Raw genomic sequence first — 21,550 nt, forward strand, 5'->3', positions numbered from 1 at the left:
GACACCATCGGGGATTAGGATGAGTGTCCGCTAATCAGAGGTTTCCACCTTTTAGAGTGTCCATTAATTGGAGGTTTTATATAATATAAAATCCCTATTAATTATATGGCCAAATGTAAGGTTTATTACCGTGAGGGTGATGCTCCTGCCGTGCCTCCTTCCCCTACATGGTCAAAATTTCACACGGCACCAATTATTATTCGGTAAGGTATGTAAGTCATTTGACAGAGGCGACACAAAATGGTTCCTTTGTTTATTGATTGTAAAGACCGTGTTGTTTTGATTGTGCCAATACACTTCAAACGAAACTTAAGCACCTTAATAACCCTCTTGTATTGATAAACATCGAAGAAAATATAGGATACACATTTATGACCTTAATTAACTCGTTTCTAATTTAGCAACCGGAAAAATGAATCCCCTTGTTTTAAACTTAAAGACGAAGTTACATAACCTTACCCTTAAAGTTTTTGTACCAGGGGTCTGGAGACAAAGCTTTTTTTGGTTTTGTTTATTGTTTTGCTTTATCATTATTCATGATTACATCCACTACTGGCTAAAACCGGGGTCTTTCCGTAGAAACATTACGTCATGAATATCGTGAATTCTAGCCTGGCCACAAGGATTTGAGAGTAATGGTTTTTCACGTCAATTTTATACAAAATTCTATGGTCATTGTTTAATAACATAAATAATAAAAGAGGCACTTAAACTTTTCGGAAATTATGGCGCGTAACACCATGTGAGGTCTCTTGAACCACGTGTTCGACCAGTATAAAAGGCGCTCCATATCAAGATGAAATGACACTTTTAACCAGAAACAAAACACACAGCACTCATCTTGAATGGCAAACATGAATTTTTCGACATTGAGAAATAACAGTTGTATAAACATGATTTTCACGTGTTTTATATTTTTACAAATATTGAGTCTAGCCTCGTTTCGGAGTCTCCCACCATCGCAAACTCCTGAAATGATTTTAAATGGTAAGTAATTATTAAGGGTTTCAATATTTTTCTTTTTTGACATTTTAGTTTTATCCATCTTGATATAGCTGCTAGCACCTCACTGATTCGTTGTGTTAATTGAGTTTAAAGCACAGATTTATAAAGCCCAAAGGGCTAGAAATCGTGTTTTAAGCCATCGCAAGCAAAAAAAGTGAATAGTGTGAGAAATATAGTTGCAATTGTTTTTAAAAATCTGCGAGACTTCTGATTGATCAAGCGCTAAAATTATATTGTAATGTCACGTGACCTAGATAGGATTTCCTACCTAGATACCGCACATTTTTCAGCCAAAGCACGATATCTAGCCCTTCGGGCTTTATAAATATGTGGTTTAAAGCTCCGAAGGGACTAGAGATGAATCTTTAACTTGACAATGACGGGATAAATCTAGTTCGCGGGTCATGCGTTTTGGACGGGAAAAAGTGGCTTTATTTGTCATCCAGGATTTTGGGGGCTTTGAAGTCAATGGTTGTGTTATAAGTAGCCCAGGGTCCACTTCATGCTTTTTGATAGACTGGATGGCGCGACCAAGTGGCCTGGTAGTAAATGGTAATTCTCTAATTTTTAGTTTTACATGATAATTGGTTTGGACGAGATAATGTTTTTATTTGAAAATAGGGTAGTGCAAATCTAGTTTTTGCCCTACTTCGAAGTTACTTTTAAATAGATTTTGTTTGTTAGTCCGTTCGACCGTTTTCTTTTCTTGGGATCGGCCAGCATTACTTTATTTCTGATTTTTTTTGCATTTTTTGTCTGCATTTTCTTACTATTCTCGTCATTTCCTATTTTCTTACACATAAGTCTTCAGGTAGGTCCATTCAGCATGTAGCTTGTTTGCTTGGTTTCTCATTTTTTCAGCTCTACAAGATACCAGGCATTTGAGTTTAAAAAAAACGCCCTCCAACGCCCTTAACGCCTATATAGTATCTTTTTTATTTTTCAGAAAAAGATCTTTTCGAAGGGGACATTATACTGACACCAGAACAAAAAGAAGGATTACGTAAAGCGCGTCTGTTGAAGCTCCATGGCAACAAGGGATTTAACAATGATCAAACCGCAAAACTGGGCCTACAAGCGTGGCCTTCAGCTTATGTCCCTTATCGGCTGTCTCCAGCAATAGGTATAGTTTTATTTCCCATTATATTTACTGAGTCATGGAGGAAAAATTCATATTACGAGCATAAATTTGACTGAAATTTCTTTTTCAAGATTCTACTGCACCACCAATGAGACCTATAAGTTTAGAAATGTTAATTTGCACTGAAAATTATTCTCCCTCGATTAGACATTAGCGGACAAATTTCTTAACCAGAGGATCATCTTTAGCCAAGATGTTTAGATCTGGTTTAGACGGCCCACCTATTCTAATTGTGGATCGAAATTGGCAGAAATTTGACTGTCAGATCCATGCATTGCTTTCTTTTGATGTCAATGCAATGAATTTCAATACAATTTTCAAGCTAAGATTTCAACTGCCAACTTACTGCCCATTCTAAATCATTAGAAAAGGTAGGGCATAAAGTAGGCCGTTTAAACTAGAGCTTACTTATTTCCGATTTTTTATTGTGGCTTGGATCATCATAAGATTTGCGTTTTAGGTACGTTGCGAGAGATTCTTCAGGACTATTAAGTCCTCCGTCGTCAAAAAAAACAAACACGTAAACTCGCTGTTGGCTCGGTTCCCGGTTACCACATAATGGAGTCCTTGGAAACAAAACTGTATTTTTTCTTTTTCTACAATAGGGAATTCAACTGAGGCAGTGAAAGCCATCGAAGAGGCAGCAAAATATTTGAGTAAATGGACATGCGTTAATTTGTATCAATTATCTCCTCGAAAAAATAAAGACTATATTTACTTCGAAACATCAAGGTATGTCTACACCCAGCTGGCACACAACATTGTTACAACGTTCATCTAATGTTATATGAATATTAGATGAACGTTGAAACGACGTTGTGTGCCAGCTGGGCAGTCTTTTTCTATTTAAGGATAATGTCCGATGGTTTGAAATCTCTCGCCTGAAATCTCTCGCCTTTCACACACCTGCACAAAATGACTTAGTCTTTTCCAGGGACGATATAAGACCCGGGGGATACTAGGCTTTGCGAGATGTCTGAGCCAACGTTCAAAAATCTTCCTTTAGAGAGACTATTTCCACAAAATTTCAGCCAAAATTTTCAAATTTACTCCATATTTCAAGAGTTTAGGATCCTTTGAGAGAGTCGATTTTTGATTTTCGTAATTTTGGAACCCTTTAAGAGACTCAATTACTTTTTAATGATCCTTGTACCCCTTTGAGGGACTCTCGAGGGTGTGAAAAGGCGGGACTTATGGTTCGTTCATACCTGGCACCCATTTTGCCTAAGTACCCCCTCCCCCACATACACACCCGGTTGATATGGTATATATTTGAAATCTCTTAAAAGTTACTTATGCGTCAAAGTTCTATTTTTTTCCTGTTAATTTATACTTGAATATCTCGACTTTGGAAAATAGTTGAACAATAACATGTGAGATTTTGCTTTGAATGCACGTCTTGAATGTAGTGAAAGCACCCTAAATCTCTAGATTTATATATTTGAAAACGGCAATATGTTGTACCCTAAGTTGGTCTAATATCGACATCCCTCGTCTAATTCCAACAGCCTTCTTTAGAGAAAGAAATAATATGAAAGCTTGAATCACTGATTGAAAAAGGTTCTGACCACTAAGCAAAGAAAAACAGTTTCAACCTTTCTATCAATTTCAACTCTAAAAAGGGTGTTTGAATTGGATGAGTATGTTGATATTAGACCAAGTTACGGTAGCTTTTTCATTTTGTAAGCAGATAACGTTTAGATTTTTTTTTTGCTCTTTTCAGCGTATGTGCGGCACCATTGGGTTATACGAAAGGCAAGAAGCGACAATCCATTGGTCTTTCACCTAAATGTTATTTTTATACTTATGTGATGCATTTGGTCATTCACGCTTTGGGTGAGTACCCAGCCGGCACTTGACGTCGCATCAACGTCCATTTGACATTCATAACGTCCAAATAACGTTATTTGAACGTTAAAACAACGTTGTGTGTCAGCTGTTATTGGGTGGTCCTTTGTCACATTTGTAACGACTGATCGCGCGGTTTTAATGGCGTCCTCTCCTTATTTTTACGGTGGCCCATTGTTATTTTTATTATGGTCTCGTTATATCTATGGTGGCCCTCATTTACTATTATGATGGCTCCCTTGCGTTATTTCTACGTTGGCTCCTTGTCATTATCATAGCGGTCCTTCATTTCTTTTATGGTGGCTTCTTACTTTTATGGTGGCTTTTTCTTATCCTTGTTGTTTTCATCGTACCTACCTTCTCACTTTACGAATGGTCTTTCTTAGTTGTAATATTATATACTGAACTTAAGTATAAAAGGTGATGCTTGAATAGGGCATAGGGCATTATTCTTCTTTTCGTAGGGGGGGGGGGGGGGAAGTTGATTAAAAAACGACCGTTCGTGCAGCCGCACGGTAAGGTCTTTTACCTTGAATTCTTTAATGGTATTATGTGTATGAATTTCTCTAAAATAAAAAAAACTTCGCATTTTAGGGTATTTTCACGAGCACACAAGACCCGACCGCGACAATTACGTCATAACAGACTACACAAGAACTCTTTGGCGTAAGTATGAAGATTTAGTTCCTTAACCTGACCAACTTGTTTCAAAGGAATGCAAATTGTTAAACTGATTGGTCATTGGAACTAATTCTAAAGAATCCGTAAAGAACTTTGAGAAAACAGAGTCAATTTCTGCAAAAAATTATGTCTGAGAAAATGAAGGTAACGTTACAATCTTAAAATCTAAAAATTGAAGATGGCTAATTTTTGCTAAGTTACAAACTCAAACTCGTCAATAGAATCATTGAAATACGTTTTGTTTTTAAAATAATTATCAGAATTAAAAAAAAGTGAATTAAGGGTCTGGGTTCAAGTTCGACATAAGACATAGGTGACTTTAGACCATGTCGAACTTATTAGAGAAAAATAAGATTTGTCGTTGTCATTTTATTGCCTTTTAACGAGCGTTGCACTCCTTCGCATGTTACCAGGGTATACTCTATTGTTTTAAATTCACCAGTGTAAAACCTTTCTACTCATCCCTCCATTCCACAGCTGATGTTTATAAAGTGTATTTCGAGAAATTTGAGCCTTGGATGACTGATGACACTTACAATAAAACGAATGCTGATTATGATTTCCTCAGTATTATGCATCCGCCCGTTGACTGGTTCACCATTGGTCCAGACACCATACAAACGCCCGTTTACTCCGCCCTTACGAATACAAAAAAAGGTAAAGACAATATCTAACGCGCCAACTTGATAAGCTGATTCAGTTTTTACGTATTGAATCTAACGATTTTCTTTTTTCTTGAGGTGTATTTCTATTTCCTGTGCAGTGATCTCTGAGTTAGTTTAGGGCCTATTTCCAATTGGGAAGGAGTGTGTCTTGTTTTGTCTTATATCTCAATCTCAGTTTTGTCTTAAATTAATGAATTCGGTAATAAGTTTGATTTAAAATTTTCATCCAGTAATTGTCAGAGAATCACATTTAGATTCAACTCTTTAACTCCTTTCGGGATCAATATTCTGCTTTAAATTGTACAGAAAAAAAACGATTTTCCGATGTTTTTGGTCCATAAAACCTAAACGAAACTCAAAGCAAAATATTTTACCTTGTTTCTTTTAAAGGAAAAATGATCTTTCCAAAACGCCATATTTTTGGTCCATAATACCCAAACGAAACCCAAAGCAAATTATTTTACCTCGTTTTTTCACAGGAAAAAATGGATTTACGCCATTCTTCTGGTCAATAAAACCTCGATCGCAATATTCAGCATACACGTATGAAATGGGACAAAGATACACGCTTTCATACTGGGACCAACGTAAAATCGGTTTTGCTTATCACTGTCCTTATGACATGCATGGTGAATTTGTCAACTGTAAGTATATGGAGAAAATTGAGTTTAAATCCTTCTTATAACTTTCTCAAGCCTTAAGATTCACAACGCATTTATAATGACGGATTGAATCCTTGGAATATTAGTCTGAATAACAGACATCCAAAATAGGTAGCATGGATGCTATTAGCCTAAGAGGAAATCATTCAAATATCTTAACCCAAACTTTCGCCAAAATTGAAATATCTTCCAGATAAAGGTTTTTGAATTCCAACGCCTATGCTAAAAAATCAACGCTAATTATATTTGAGACTTTCAATAAATTGATCGTCCTAATTTCTTTTTTCTTTGTTTACCAGTTCCCGTCGTTTTCCCGAAGAACTACAAGCCAGATACAAGTAAGTAACTTATTCGTGATACGCCTACAATCTCGGGTCAAAATATACTGGGAATTTTGGTTAATTCCACGTTTTCAGCAATTTAAAGTTCGGGCAAATTGATAAATCTATTCGAATATTTCAATTCGGGAGGGGTTTATAGACTTCCAGGGCTATACTCTGAACCTTATTGGACCATTCTTGGACTTTAGCGTTAAAACTCAGAGTTAAAACTCTACCCGTCCAATATAATTTAGAGCGCTTCCAAATCGTTTGCGGTTGTAAGATTTCGTGGGAACTTCCCTTTTTTCTCAAATAATATGACTTTGATTGTAGTCATTTTCTAACGAAAACACCCGAAAAAGGTTTGACTTTGATCCCGCTCTGTTACAGAAACATGCTGGTCAAAATCCGGCTTTTTTCGGGCGCTGATGTTATCTTGACTTACGCACACCTTTGGAAAGATATTTCTAAGGAGAATAATTAAGGTTGACAAAGTAAAAGTTTTTTGAAAAATTGAACAATGAAGGTAGAAAAATGGAGAACGAGATTTTTGATTTTTTAAAACCTTGCTGAATTTTCATTCAGCTGTGAATTAATATTTACTCGTAGTCCGCAGCGAACGTTTTAACGAGGGAGGCCTTGTGAAAATTCCTGATGGACTCCTATGGGTGTTTTTCATCATTAGGCATGACTTAATAGAATTTTGATTCAATTTTCAGGTTGTTACGATTTGACTGGATTATGTTTTGAATGGAAAGTGAGATACAACCGCTGCAACAAAATGCATGAAGGTACATTAGAAGCACGGCAAACCAGACAATGGTGTCGGCGAACGTGTGGCTTGTGTACAAGAACCGTTGTAACTTAACAAATGAATTATAAATTAGTTGCGTTGTGGAGATGGTGCATATCATGAATACGCCGTAAATATTTGTCATTTGTAAATACCTCTTATGTGTGCACTAGTTATTCCTTTTCTTCCTGGCTGGCCATTTCTCATTAAAATTGAAACAGTGTAATTGATCTAAGGGAACAATATTCGGATTAAATTAAATAAATAAAAGACGCCTTAAAGAAAAACTTGTTTCCAGTACTAAAGGATATTTTTCTTCTTCATTTTTCATCTTCATTTTCAAAAAAATTCAAATAGTACAGTCCTACGCCTGCAGCAGTTTGTGCGTGAATGGGATTTTTCATTTGTGTAAATGAATGCGTGAAAGCTTTAAAATTATATCTGCGTGAATGCGTGAATTGGAAAATTTTGCGTTAACAGAATTGTGTGCATTCCAAAAAAAATTGCGTGAATGCGTGAATTAGGAAGAAAAGATTGTGCGATCGCGTGGAATTGAAGGTCCTCTGGGGGCCTCAATTATAACATGTTTGGATTTGTATTTTTAAAGCGAATTTTTAAAGCGAATGGCCTTCAGAATAGTTATTTGATTTGAGTAAAATTATATTGTATAATGATTGATTTATTAATGTGATGAAATTTTGATGAAATGTAAATAAATAGTTAGATCCTTTGAAACTGACGCTGTTTTTTCATTATATTCTCCTTAACTTATTTGCGTGAATAGTCAAATATAAATTTCAGTGAAAATAAATGTATTCACATAAATCATACAACACAGAAATTCGGAAAAGACAAAGGAGGCAACAAAAACTGTTCAAAAATGGGTTGCCTTGCACTAGATAAAATTAAAAACTTAGATTACTCCTCATAATCATACTAAATTTCAGTCAGATATTCTCTCCAAACTGAGACTACTCCAAATTTTTCACTAGACTTGAGCTAAAGATGCTCTTAAAAAAGTTTGCTCTTAGAAACTAAGATTACTCCTCATAATCGCACTAAATTTCATTCAAAGATGCTTTTAAAAGCTGAGATTATCACCTTATAATCGGACTAAATTTTAGTCAGATATGCTCTTAAAAACCAAGATTACTCTTTTTAATCAGTCAAAATATGCTCTTAAAAACCGAGATTACTCCTCATAATCGCACAAATATATTTTCTTAAAAGCGAGCCGAAATTACTCCTTTTAATCAGTCAAAATATGCTTAAAATCCGAGATTACTCCTATTAATTAGTCAAAAGATACTCTTTAAAAACCGAGATTACTCCTCATACCTCCTTACAAAAATGCTCTTAAAGACCGCTTACTGTCATTTTGCTGCAAGGCTGAGATTTTCAATCTATATTAATCAGTGTAAGAAAATATTAGGACTAAAGTCTGTCTCGAAATAATTTGCAGCTGGAGAAAAAAATGGCTGTAACTTTTGATGGAATTCGAATCAAGTTGCGGTTTTGTGCTCGTTAAAAAGATATTTGTTAGTGGAATATTATCAAGTAAAAAAATTGAGAAAAAAAAGGAAAATGAAAATGAAAAATGAAGAAGAAAAAAATCAACTTCTTGTAGAAATGTGGTATAATTATCATTTTCACAGGAGTGACTCTTCAATCTTAGATCATTATCACTGTCAAAAAATTTTTCAAAAATATTCATTCAATCAAAAGATATCAAACAAAGTTTATTGCTGGTTGATCGACAAAAGGCAGGTTTTTTCGTTTTTTTTGTCGTTTTTTACTACTTTATAGAGTCAACCAGCAATAAATTTTGTTTGATATCTTTTGATTGAATGAATATTTTTGAAAAATCTTTTGACAGTGATAATGATCTAAGATTAAAGAGTCACTCCTGTGAAAATGATAATTATACCACATTTCTACAAGAAGTTGATTTTTTTCTTCTTCATTTTTCATTTTCATTTTCCTTTTTTTTCTCAATTTTTTTACTTGATAATATTCCACTCACGAATATCTTTTTAACGAGCACAAAGCCGCAACTTGATTCGAATTCTATCAAAAGTTACAGCCATTTTTTTCTCCAGCTGCAAATTATTTCGAGACAAACTTTAAGAAAGGCCTGGAAGGCCCCTTCCGGGTCGGGATCGGGCCACCGGGGGTCGTACGGGTGTGGACCGATGACCTGCGTCCATCCCAGCCCATCAGGACATTAGGGACCTTTAGCATTGAGGACGGGGACTTTGAAAAAGTACGGCAGGATTGAACAAAAAGAAAGCCCCTAGGGGATTGATATAAGGATTGCAGCTAGGTTCTATTCTTTTCATATCAATTTTCTCATGAGAATAGTGAATTTTAATAGGGTAATTAATGGACGTTTTCAAATCTCAAGACGACTTGAAAATTCTTTTTTGACGTCGTCTTTGGGACGAAGGCGGTAAAAGAAAAGCACAATAGTTTTAAATTACATGAATCCCTCGAGAATTATAACGTCATTTTTTACAAAAACTTTCCTAAACTCAAATTTTTCCATGCGATATTAAATCTATGTAAAATCGGATAAAATTTGCCATTTGATTTTAAGATTTACTTTACGTCCTCATTCAAGTCGCCGTCCTAGATGCTAAAGGTCCCTATTAAGGATGGCAGTCCGGCTTCAAACTTGCCTTTAAAACCGGAGATTTAGAAAGTTGGAATGTAAACTTGGCAATCCTTCATCAAATAAAAAGATTTTTCAATCAATGTTTTTTTTACTAAAAAGTCAAATTCAACTCCTGTTTTTCTTTATACCTCCATAGTACAACGGTTAAAGAAAGACCAAAGCTAGGTTTAAAATTATGTAAAAAAGCATCAATGTTTATTATGTAACAAGAATATTTTTTGACAGTAAAACCAATTATTTCCTTTTTCTTGTTCATATATACGTATAAAATATTTAAAAAAACTACTAATACTACTTTAATAGAATACTGCCATTCTTGTATGCTCGATTTTAAAGACACAATTACGCTTCTTTATAAAAAAAGTACATCAGAACAAAGACTTCGGACCCAAAGAATCTTAAGAACATTCAAAGATCTTTTTATGGCTTTGCAAACTCGAAAACGTGCAATAAAATACTTTAAGCCTAAGAATGTCCTTAAAATATTCTTATTTTTACCATTTTGTGAGTATTTTTGTGCAATTTCTTAAAAAAGGGGGTGTTTTAGAGTTCTTAACTTGTTCTTAATATTTTGGTCATAGAAGTCTTCTGTTCTTATACAGTTTGTTCATATAATAAAAACGTGTATCTTGTTATCCACGTAAGTTCAACGAATAAGTGAAATTACAAAATTTTCACAACGCCATATTTCCCTCAACATTCCTACGGTATGAAAAAGGATTATTTACCCCTACCCCCCGAAAAAAAAATCGAAAACAAGAAAATTAAAAGTTCGAAAATTCAAATTTCGTCCAAATTTCAATGCAACCATTAGAGTGTTTCAAAGTTTAAGCGGAGTTTAAGTTAGTACAAATAACCTTATCTATATAATTGCAAAGTGAAATATTGGGCAATTCCTGAAAAAATTTGTACCCCCTATGTTGAGGAGATCTTTTTTAAAAGGTGACACCCCCTGGATTTTTTTCTAATTTTTCAGGACCCCATGGATTTTTTTCTCCCACTTTATTGGACCACTATGGATTTTCGACCTCGTGATACTGACCACCCTGGATTTCTCATTTTCCAGACCACCCTGGACGTCACACTTCCTCACCATAGGGGGTACAGGCTATTTCTGGAACAGCCCATTCTAGTTAAGTCTATTATCGCTTAAACAAAAACCAATTTAGAACCTAAAACACGCAACAATTTTAAAATAATCAAGATGTACAAAAACCTTGATATTGATGACCTCAAGATTTCTATTTACACGTTTCAAAAAAAAATTAAAACCCCACCATAATGGCAAGATTCTGTGTTATCGTATTAATAAAAAGTCCAACACCTTTTGTTTACAAGTTTAAAGTATAGATTAGGAGCTAAGCTTGACTGAGACTAAGAAATCTACATTTCTCATTGAGTTACCTTAGGTGCATTAATTTTCTCGTTGACTTTTTTTTTCGCGAATTGAGAAATTAAAGTCGTCGAATCAGATCAGGTCAGGTCAGATTCTTTTTCACCATAGTCCGTATAAAAAACTCTGGTCTGGAAGCTTTTTGTTTTTTGTTAGCTTTTCCTTTGTTAATGTCAAAAGATAAAAATCGATTTGCTCAATTTTTGATCACGTTACCAATAAGATTTAATCAAATGATCAAAAAATTAGCAAAACAAACTAATTTCCCAAACACAAGTTCAAGTAAGAAACAATGGAAAGAAACAAAAGGCTTCAAGACCGGGTTTTTCCCAGAACGGACTCTATTTTCACCTAATTTCTTTCAATGTTCTAGATGTTTTAACCAAAATACTTATTGTAATTTTTTTTCGCGAGCACTAAATTTCGCCAAAAAAGGGCTATTGTTGAAGTAGAGATACTTTTGGAAAAGATGGAGATCAGTGGATCTAAGAATTGTCGGCCAATCGTGCACTTTAAAATACAAAAACATTCTCCAGAAGTTTCCAGATTCGATATTTTCCAAAAATTATAACATCCATTTCAGTCATGTTTATGAATTTGAACCATTTTCTATTAACTACCCTTCTTCATCTACATGAAAAACACGACCTATCATCTGCAAAGGTGGGTCTAAAAACAAACTCTCCAGAGCATCTTTTATATGAAAGTTCCTTGGATATTCGTGACGTAATCTTTCAAAATGGGGCAAATAATTATTTGTACCGTCGGGGAACCAGCCATATTCTGTATACTCCACAAAAGATAATAACACATCAAACATATCCACCACTTTACAGCTTTTGTTCTTCCTCTTTCACTCGCTCAGCCAATGCAGAAATAGAAAAGTTTCCGAGACTACTGGCGCCAGTCAACGCGCCATCCTGGATTGTAACAGGTTGGCCTCCCGTCGCCGAAGAGACGTTCCCAGCTGCATTGAAACTACTTAATGTCTGTGAGAGGTTACGATTTTCCAGTAAGTTTAAGGAATTCTGAACGGTTGCTGGCGTGAGTTGGCTGGCAGCGAATGAGAGTTGCGATAGACCCATACATTGTTGACACCCGGGTCCTCCACCGCCGGCGGTAGAAGCACCGGTTGTTCCGCTGGTTGTCGTGGCGACACCACTAGCGTTACTACCACCGGGAACGGCTGCTTGGGCGGCTTGTTGTTCCATCTCAGTGGGTGATTGTGGCATAGCAAGGGCGTCTAATTGGTCTTGAACACCAGAACCTACGATAGAAATGAAAAGAAATTTATAAATTGATATGTGAAAAAAAACTTTGTACCGAATCCATATGCCAAGGTGCAATAAAACCCTGCGGGAAGAATAATTTTTGACCGACGATTATTTTTGAACGATGATACTTTTTGACCGACGAATAATTTTTGACCAACGATTATTTTTGACCAACGATTATTTTTGACCGACAAATAATCTTTGACCGACAATCATTTTTGACCGACAATCAATTTTTGAACGATGATTATTTTTGACCGATGATTATTTTTGACCGATGATTATTTTTGACCGACGATCATTTTTGACCGACGATTAATTTTTGCTCGACGATTAATTTTTGACCGACGATTAATTTTTGCCCGACGATTAATTTTTGACCGACGAATGATTTTTGACCGATGAATGATTTTTGACCGACGGTTATTTTTGACCGACGAATGATTTTTTGTAACTTAACATTTATACTTTCATGTTCATCGTTATTGGATTTTTTTAAACCTCTAGTAAAATAATAACCTCCTTTTTTTTCGTACGTCCAATATTTTTTCAGATTGGATACGACCTTGTCCAATAACTGCTTAATATTAGCTGCCAAAACAACTTAGTTAAGTTATTGAGAGAAACATGATATCAATGTATGTACCTCCTAACAGCATCTCCTGTAGCAGATTATCGACGCGTGCAACACCGAAAAGTCGTGCAAATTGCAGCTGTTCTACCATGTTGGCTGCGGATGATTGTAACGTTGGTAACAGCAATAACATTTCACCGAATTTTCCACGACAATCGAAAGAACGCTCATTGATGTATTCTTCTAGCGAGGTTTGAACTTCGAAGCGGAGTTGTTTGACTTTCTTTGTGTTGCTCAGACCACGAGCATCTGAAGAAGAACAAAGAGTTCATGATATGCGCCATTGCATTGTGTCCCACGGACCCAACAGCTGATTGGTTGCAAGTGACGTATTCATGATATGCACCATTGCAATGTCTTCCAAGAACTCAACAGCTGATTGGTTGAAAGTGACGCTATGACTGATTTTACGTCACTTACAACCAATTAGCTGTTGGGTCCGTGATGTAATGTCAGAAGACATTGCAGAGGTGCATATCATGAATTGACTGATTTTACTTCACTTACAACCGTAATGCAATGGTGCATATCACGAGTAATACACAGAATCTACACAGTGTCCCATAAAAAATATCCCTGTTACCGAATCTGTTTCCAGTGTGGACTGGATAGCTCAGTCGATAGAACAGTTGCACTAGAAATGCTAAAAGTCGTGAGTTCGAATCTCATTTCAGTCATCAGTTTAGTAGTTACAAAATCTCGAGCTACCAAAACCCGAGTTACGAAAAATGTGACGTCAAAAGTCGCAAATTATGACGTCAGTCAACTTTCGTCAACTCGAAAAAGTTAATTTTTTTTATCTATCTACTCGAATTTTTTACAAGTTTTAGTTTGCGAGTTACGTAACTCGAAAAAAGATTTTATATTTCAAACAATGGTGTAACTTTTCGAGTTTTTAATTTTTTTTGAAAATCAAAGCAGAATTAGTTGAGAACAAAATCGTAACTGTTCTTTATCATAAAAGGAGTAAGTAAGACAAATAAAAAAAGAAACCATTGAGACAAAAGGTCCTCAAAAGTCAAGAATTTTATCTGGAAACTAACCTTAAATTTTGAGATTGGCGATTTTTTGTTAATGTAGTTTTGTCTCTGTTAGCTGCGAAAAATGACCATGAGTTCGAATTTCAATGTTACCTTGGTATTAGAAAACTTCTAGTTTTCTTAGACAAAATGTTTTGATGAGATTTCACCGTTTTCCTGGATGGCATCATAACATACCTGGATTAAAGAATACGATAGCTTTCAGACAAGCGTACTCTGTCTCATCAACATCTAACTCAACCATAGGTTTCACGATCTCATCCACCACTTTGACAGCAATGCGACGAATCTCTGGTTCTGGATGTGCTCTCGAAATCACCAAATCATTTCCTGATGGTGCAAAATGAAGAAAAGCGAAATGTAATGACATCGTACGACTTCATTAACCCTTTAACTGCCGTGCGTATTTTTTAAGGTTCGACCTATATGCCGGCCTTTTTTTTACACCCTCGACCTATTTGCCAATGTCGGCATATGCCGACATTGGAAAAAAGTAGCGATTTTCACTTCATTTTTTAACTATTCATTTTTTTCATTTCAAACCATCAAATGGAAAAATCTTTTAAAAAATGATCAATTTTTGGCAAAAGGTCGAAATTTCGCATGTCGGCATATGCCGACATCGGCACAGAAAGGGTTAAATCATAGTCAATATAAAAAACCCCGGTCTGAAAAGCTTTTGTTTCTTTCTTTCGTTAACAGTTAAAGCTTGCATTCGCAAATCGACTTGTTTTGTATACTTTTTGATCATGTGATTAGAAAATAGACCAATCCCAAGGGGAAAATTTGGTAACGTGATAAAAAGTATGCAAATTGCAACTTGCCTTTTATTTATAACAAAGAAAAATTTGACAAAAAAGCTAAAACAATACATTGCCAGACCAGAGTTTTTTATAATGACTATGATTAAATCATTATATCTCTGAAAAAGACTTTGACTAAATACGATTTTTCGGGCCACTCAGCGATTTTGAACTTAAACAAGCTAGATGCTGAATGGACCTACCTGATGATGAAAGTTAGATAAATGCGAGGAGAACAATGAACAAAATCAGTCAGGAAATATAGCGTTTAGCGAAAATGCATAACGCAATAAATTCATCATTGATTGTTGATGGGGGGGGGGGGGGGGAGGGAAGGGTTGTAGGGAAAAAATAAATAGAAAGTTGTGGTCCCAAAAATCAGTTTTATTGACAATTGAATCATGCTTGATAGTGAGCATTGTTATCAATAATGTTTTTGTGTGAAAAACATAGAAATAAAGGGAAAAATCCAATGAAAATCTGCAAAAACGGCATTTTCAACCGGAAAATTTTTTTCTCAAAAATCGAACTCGGCCATGTTTTGAGCATTGCGAATACGCATCTTTCTGCAAAAAATCTGAATAAACTAATGATAAAATATTCAAATAATACATTCAACATTCAAAAGGAGAAATCCATGAGGTTGCGTCCTGATGTCACGAACTCTAAGATTTGGTTCCCGAAAAGTCATATTTAAAGAACATCATCATTACCTAACAACAGTGCGTCTTTATACATGATTGAGCGACGAGCGACGCCAAGTACAAGATGTTCACTAGCGTGCGCACGTAGCAATGAGACTTGATCATCGAGTGGAAGCTCACAAAAGACGGGGATGTACTTGGCCCATTCAACGAGAACGAGTAGTTGTTGTTTCATTGACTCCACGATGTCGTTACTGGTCGCCTCTCTACCTTCCATCATCATTTCTGGCCATAAATAAAAACAACATAATTCAGAATGATTCTCAAATGTGATATGCACCAGTAAAATTGATCGGCTCAAAATCTCCAAGTATTTTTGTCTAGCTCTTTTCCTAAGTTGAGATATGAAATTTCTAAAAAATAGCTTTTTTCAAGGTTTTGTTTTCTATATCCCAACCATCTCAACATTTAAGTTACTCTTTTTTTTTAAATCGAACTTCTTACCATTGGTTGAGTGAGAAGGCCTTGACAACATTTCAGCAGACACTAGAGTTTGTGGAGATAAAACACGCTCAGCTTCTTCAGCAGGTTTCCTGGTGATCTTATCTCTTTCATTTTGTACAGCTGAAACACAAAAGAATGTGATGATAGAACTTCAAATGATGGACATATAACATCGAAATTTAAAATACAAAGACAAAGTCTAAATTTAGACATTTCTATTTGACTTCTACAAAACCAAAAATTTACTTAAAGGCCACTTAAGTAACCCAACCACTTAACTGCACCGCAGTGTAGTTTTGTAACGTCAAATGTTTTTATGACGTATTGTTTCCCTCTGAGAGAAGGAAATTGCATCAGCCTACACCAAGGCTTACATCAGGGTATTCTCTGGCGTCCATCGAAAACAAAATAAAGCCTAGGATACACTGGGACAAGGTTGGAAAACACCAAAAGAACTGCAATCACAATCTCTTACCTTCTTTCTTCATTCCCACACGGATGCATTTCCTCAATCGACAATAACGACATTGATTTCGATTGTCTTTGCTGATCTTACAATCTTTACTGAACCTGCAGCTATAGTTCTGATTCTTTCGGATGCTTCTACGAAAGAATCCTTTACACCCATCACAGCTTATTGCACCATAGTGTTTTCCTGTAGCTTTGTCCTCACAGATCTGACAGTTACCACCAGTTGGATATAAACTACTGCTGCCAAAGGCTGCTGTTCAGAGAAAAAAGGGAATTTAACTTAATGATGTTTCCGAACTGATGAAATACTTTAAAATAACCTTTCTCAAAACTTTCTTAAATAAAACCCAAGAAAAGGGGACATTTACCATTTAGGAATGAATTTACACAAAGTAGCATCATTAACAACTAAATCATATCAAAGAGTGTAAAGAAGGAGGAAATTTGTTGACTTGGAGAGTGCCTTATTAGAACTAATTTTCACGGGAATTAATTTCAGCGTTTTTTGCATTTTTTTGGCAAAACTGCAGAAATTTGAACCTGCAAAATACAATTTTTTCCAATTTTATATCCAAAAGTTTGAAAAATACCTAGGAAAATTAATTTTAAGATTTTTTTTTCGACCGCGAAAATTAGTTCCCGCGACAACTAGTTCCAACAGGGTAGTAATTTTTAAATGGCCCCCTAAAGCAGATCAATACCTGTATCCATAGATATAGTGGCGTCTGAATTGCTCAATAGGATGTCATTGGTATCGCTTATTCTACGTAATTTCACGTAATCAGATGATGAAATATTGTTTCCTCTTTTTAATCCGGACATAACAATAACCAATCATCACCTCAAACTGATAAACTTTACAATATTTAAAACCATTCATTTATTGGTAAATATTTATATTTATTTTTTTTCAAACTTATCCACCTGAAAGGTTTAAATGATTAAAAACAAGTAATTGTTTATGGAACCCATTTTACTAGGATAGGAAAATATTTGTGAAAAATCTGACATAAGAGAAGTGAATGCCCTATAGTGTGCAATTATAAAAAGTATTGACAAATGTTAGCCCAGTTTATACAGGGTGCACCAGGAATAAATTATATACCCCTCTTTGAAATGAAATTTCTCGTTTTATATCAAACCTTTTTCATCTGAAGAAGAAGAAGTATGAGCTATTGAAATGCAAACTACACTACTGTTGTCTAAACTTTTCAATATATCTCCAGAACTAAATTTTTCTTTTTAAATTCAGACTCCTTAATAGTTTTATAATATTCTACAGGAAAATCACAACCATTACATTAGCGAAATACTCGTTATTCTAAATTTAAGATTTAAAGACAAAAATTTGCGAAGAAAAACAAACCTTATGGTTATGCACACAAAAAATGCTTTTTTAAACACTTTTTTCCAATGAATTAAATAAATAACTTTTATAGAATCACCCTCCTCAAACATTAAAGAAACCCATGTCCTAGTGGGTTGGTTCCCCCCTGCGAAAACCAATTTTGTTTTCTCCAACCAATCAGAATGCCTGATATGAGTTACTTGAGGAAACCCAGGGCGAGCACGCTCAAAATGGCAGGGTAATTATGAGCTTCTCGGCTAGGTAATTACTGAAGGTGAATCTCATTGCTGGCACTTCTTTTTGTGCTTTGGTTTTAGGTCAATGTTTTTGGTTTTTCTTAAAGATATCTATATTTAAATCAATTGGTTATCAAAGAAATCAAGGTTTATTGAAGTAATCAATTGGTTACTGTAACAAAGTTATCGATAACAATCCAAGTACTCAAACGGTTATTGAGTCCTTGAAGGGTTTAAGAAGGTGATCAAATATATACTCACAATTTTGTTCAAATTTTGGTACTAGAAATTCGATTGTTATCGATTACTTATCAGTTACTACAATTACGACAATCCAGATGATCTTGTTTGTTTTGATCTGAAATTTTCAGTAGGGGTGGCCAACATGGTTCCCTTGCTCATATCAGGGGGGCCTGGGACGGGGGTAAGAGAATTAAAGTTTCTAAGTAAAATCTTAATTATCACCCAAAAAAGTGCCTTTTTTTGTCCATATCTTTTAAATAGATTGTCCCAGCCCCGGGGGGGGGGTACTACCCTTGTCGACCGACGGGGATGCTCCGCTGAGGTTCGAAAAATGGACCCTACGTGGGACTCGAAATTTGCGAAAAAAGTGACCCTGAATGAGACTGAAATTCCAAAATTTTCTACTTTTTCCCCAAATTTTCCAAAAAAAGGCACCCTACGAGGGACTGATTTTTCTATTTTGGTGTTTTTGCGACCCTACCTGGGACTCGTGGAGGTTAGAAAAGGTACCCTGACCAGCGGAGCATCCCCGTGACCCATCTTGCCCTAGTACCCCCCCTTATCCCTCTTTCAGTAAAGCTTCCTATACCTTTTGTCCTTCAGAAAAACCAAAAATATTGGCCTTAATTGCTTGCTTTCAGTTCCTGTAGCCCGTAGTGTGACTCCCTGTATTTCTATTTTTGACCCCCTGTATTTCACGCGGGTTTTTTAATAGAAAAGTCACATGACTCAAATCCCGCAGTCTTATTGGACTAGAGAAAGCGAAAGTGAAATCGCGCGATCTGATTGGATGAAAAAAGACCGCGGGAGCTGGAAACGAATGGAACTCTCTAGAATTCTCATTTTAAATTCAAGATGGCGGCGAGAAAAGCACGTCTTTTGCTTTGGACGAAAGGTTGTAAATTCTGGTTGATTTTAAGGTTTTATCTTATCTTATCTCATTTACTTTAATTAGTAGAGGCTTCTTCAATGTTTGGGGAAGGTAAGTCTGTAAAAGTTATTTGTTTTTCGGTGGAAAAAAGTGTTTAAAAAAGCATTTTTTGTGCTCAAGGTATATTTTTCTTCGCAAATTTTTGTCTTCAATCTTAAATAGATGAACGAGTATTTGACTGATGCTTATGATTTTTCCATAGAACATAGTAAAACTATTCAGGAACTTAGACCTTTTTACAGAATTTCAAAAAATCTGTTAGTTCTGGAGATATATTGAAAAGTTTAGACATGGGTAGTTTGCGTTCGTGTTTCGCGTTCCCAAACCAAACACACGTGGGCAGTGTATGTGTAGTGTAAAAGTATGCATGTAAGTTTTATATTAATACTTTCTTTTTGCATATTTTTTGCATAATTTCTAAGGGAATTTCACCACTGCAATTCAGCCACCATAATTATTGCATACAATTCAATATGGCGGATGGAAAGGCGAAAAGGTCTATTTACTATTAGGAAACTGGTTTCTGCAATTCTAAATTCATTTTTACACCAAAATCCAAAAATTGTTGGGTAAATAAACTAACAAAACTAAGAAAATATATTCATCCTTAGTCTGAACCCAAATAAAATACATTACCAAATGAGAATCATTACCAAACTTCCTTTAATGAAAGATCATAATTTTTTTGAATCAAAACAACCCGCCATTTTGTGAAAAAGTTGGACTTCGACTTCACCTTGAAAATAAGGGCCTTGTTACACATTCAAATATAATTCATTCTCGTGTAGCCAGCACCTTATTCGAACAAAACAAAGGAAACCGCCCGCCATCTGCATAATTTATGCATCGGGCGGTTTTACAGGGAGCAAAGTCTAATATTACCGCCCACACCGGCTGTGTTTATATGTTATCGTCCTTTCGTTTTCTAAAAGAGCTATGTTTGTTTTTAAAGTTGACACAGTCTCTCACTCATACGTCATTGTGTCATCATACAATCAATCTACTAAATAAATAGTAATCCCGCAGATATTTTTTCCCTCGAGATAATGTATCGGAGATACATATGTAATTCTTCTAGTTCTACGGCTACAGTTTCGGGGCTGCCCGTACGGCCTGTCGTTGTCTTCTTTGCCATGTACGGGAAAAACACCGAAACACCGTATATAAGCAATATCGACATAATGCCGTACGTTAAATATCGAACTTGCTTTCACTCGCCATTACTTGCCTTACTCACCATTACACTATCGCCACTTTAACCGTAGCCGTAGAGAATTCCAGATACATAATCTCGAGGGGGGAGATGTGATGTGTTAAGATTTAGGTTGGGCTGCAGATCCAACGGATCCAACTCGTACCCAGGACCTAATTATCACTTTTTTATAATATTGATTGTCGTTTCGTATCGATTTCGATTTGCTACCCCATATAATAAAAAGCAAATCGTCATGGAGACGAGGTTGGCTGCATGCAAGCATAGGAGTGCGCGTGCGCAAACTTCGTGTGAGGACAAACGCTGTGACGACAAACCCAGATTCGGTTCAATGTCAATCAAAAGCGAATCAATTGCTCCCGCAATTGCTGAAGTAAAATTAATGATAATTGAAAATTTACTGATGACTGGGTAATTTTTTACACACTTTTTAACATGAGTGAGACAAAGGGCTTTGGATCTTAGTATTTCAGGAATCAAAAGGTCAAAATTGTTCCAATAGCAATAACCTTTGAAGTTTAGCCTAGAATCCCTTCAAAAAAGAAATAAAATAATGAAATAATGAAATAAATGAAATAAAGTGGAACCCGGGGGGGGGGGCAGCTGGGCAAAAGGACCGACGGGTATGTGCGGGTCCTAAGGGTACCTTTTCCAATATGTTTAAAATGCACTGTAAGGGTCGGAAAAACTAGAGATGCACTGTAAGGGTAGAAATTTCAGAAAATTCATGAAAAATCTAGATATTTTGACCAAAAATGCTAGAATTTTGACCATTTTTTGCACGAAAGGGATCGAAAATTTGGGGGAAAATGCACTCTAAGGGTATGATTTTCACTGCACTGTAAGGGTGCAATTTTAAAAGCCAATTTTTGGCCCGCACATACCGTCAGTCCGCAAACCCAGTGCCCCCCCCCCGGGAAGTGGAAGTACTGTAATATCACAATTTCGTCCGAACTTTCCTGAAAAAAAAACGATAAAATACCTAAAATTATCAATATTTTGAACTTCATTGTAGGAGTAGGAGTGA

General features: G+C 35.7%; 2 protein-coding genes across 3 annotated transcripts; one reads left to right on the plus strand and one right to left on the minus strand.

Moving 5' to 3' along the window:
- Positions 1–825: 825 nt before the first annotated feature.
- On the plus strand, positions 826–7,728 carry LOC136802664 (zinc metalloproteinase nas-1-like). 2 transcript variants are annotated; one of them, XM_067059424.1, is made up of 9 exons: positions 826–987; positions 1,952–2,128; positions 2,752–2,878; positions 3,870–3,982; positions 4,589–4,660; positions 5,153–5,332; positions 5,820–5,984; positions 6,302–6,340; positions 7,042–7,728. In XM_067059424.1, exons 1-9 carry the CDS (start codon positions 846–848, stop codon positions 7,188–7,190), a joined length of 1,164 nt encoding a protein of 387 aa, XP_066915525.1. In that variant the 5' UTR covers positions 826–845; the 3' UTR covers positions 7,191–7,728. The 2 variants fall into 2 exon arrangements, with proteins under 2 accessions (XP_066915525.1, XP_066915526.1); XM_067059425.1 differs by lacking the exon at positions 826–987 and adding an exon at positions 1,413–1,557.
- Positions 7,729–11,267: 3,539 nt separating this feature from the next.
- On the minus strand, positions 11,268–17,493 carry LOC136802665 (hepatocyte nuclear factor 4-gamma-like). The gene is made up of 7 exons (XM_067059426.1): positions 17,254–17,493; positions 16,557–16,805; positions 16,082–16,201; positions 15,647–15,862; positions 14,308–14,460; positions 13,103–13,339; positions 11,268–12,449 (listed from the first exon to the last, which is right to left on the minus strand). The coding sequence occupies exons 1-7, from the start codon at positions 17,372–17,374 to the stop codon at positions 12,013–12,015; spliced, it is 1,533 nt and encodes a 510-aa protein (XP_066915527.1). The 5' UTR covers positions 17,375–17,493; the 3' UTR covers positions 11,268–12,012.
- Positions 17,494–21,550: the final 4,057 nt, after the last annotated feature.

This window comes from Clytia hemisphaerica, unplaced genomic scaffold, assembly GCF_902728285.1.
Source record: "Clytia hemisphaerica strain Z4C2 unplaced genomic scaffold, Clytia hemisphaerica genome assembly, whole genome shotgun sequence".
NCBI lineage: Eukaryota > Metazoa > Cnidaria > Hydrozoa > Leptothecata > Clytiidae > Clytia > Clytia hemisphaerica.

Coding starts and splice junctions, on each gene's coding strand:
- LOC136802664 (XM_067059424.1), top strand. CDS start 846: ATGGCAAACATGAATTTTTCGACATTGAGAAATAACAGTTGTATAAAC. Junction 4,661..5,152: donor CTACACAAGAACTCTTTGGC/GTAAGTATGAAG, acceptor TCCATTCCACAG/CTGATGTTTATAAAGTGTAT. Junction 5,985..6,301: donor GCATGGTGAATTTGTCAACT/GTAAGTATATGG, acceptor TTTGTTTACCAG/TTCCCGTCGTTTTCCCGAAG.
- LOC136802665 (XM_067059426.1), bottom strand. CDS start 17,374: ATGTCCGGATTAAAAAGAGGAAACAATATTTCATCATCTGATTACGTG. Junction 16,202..16,556: donor TGTGGGAATGAAGAAAGAAG/GTAAGAGATTGT, acceptor TTTGTGTTTCAG/CTGTACAAAATGAAAGAGAT. Junction 15,863..16,081: donor GCCTTCTCACTCAACCAATG/GTAAGAAGTTCG, acceptor ATTTATGGCCAG/AAATGATGATGGAAGGTAGA.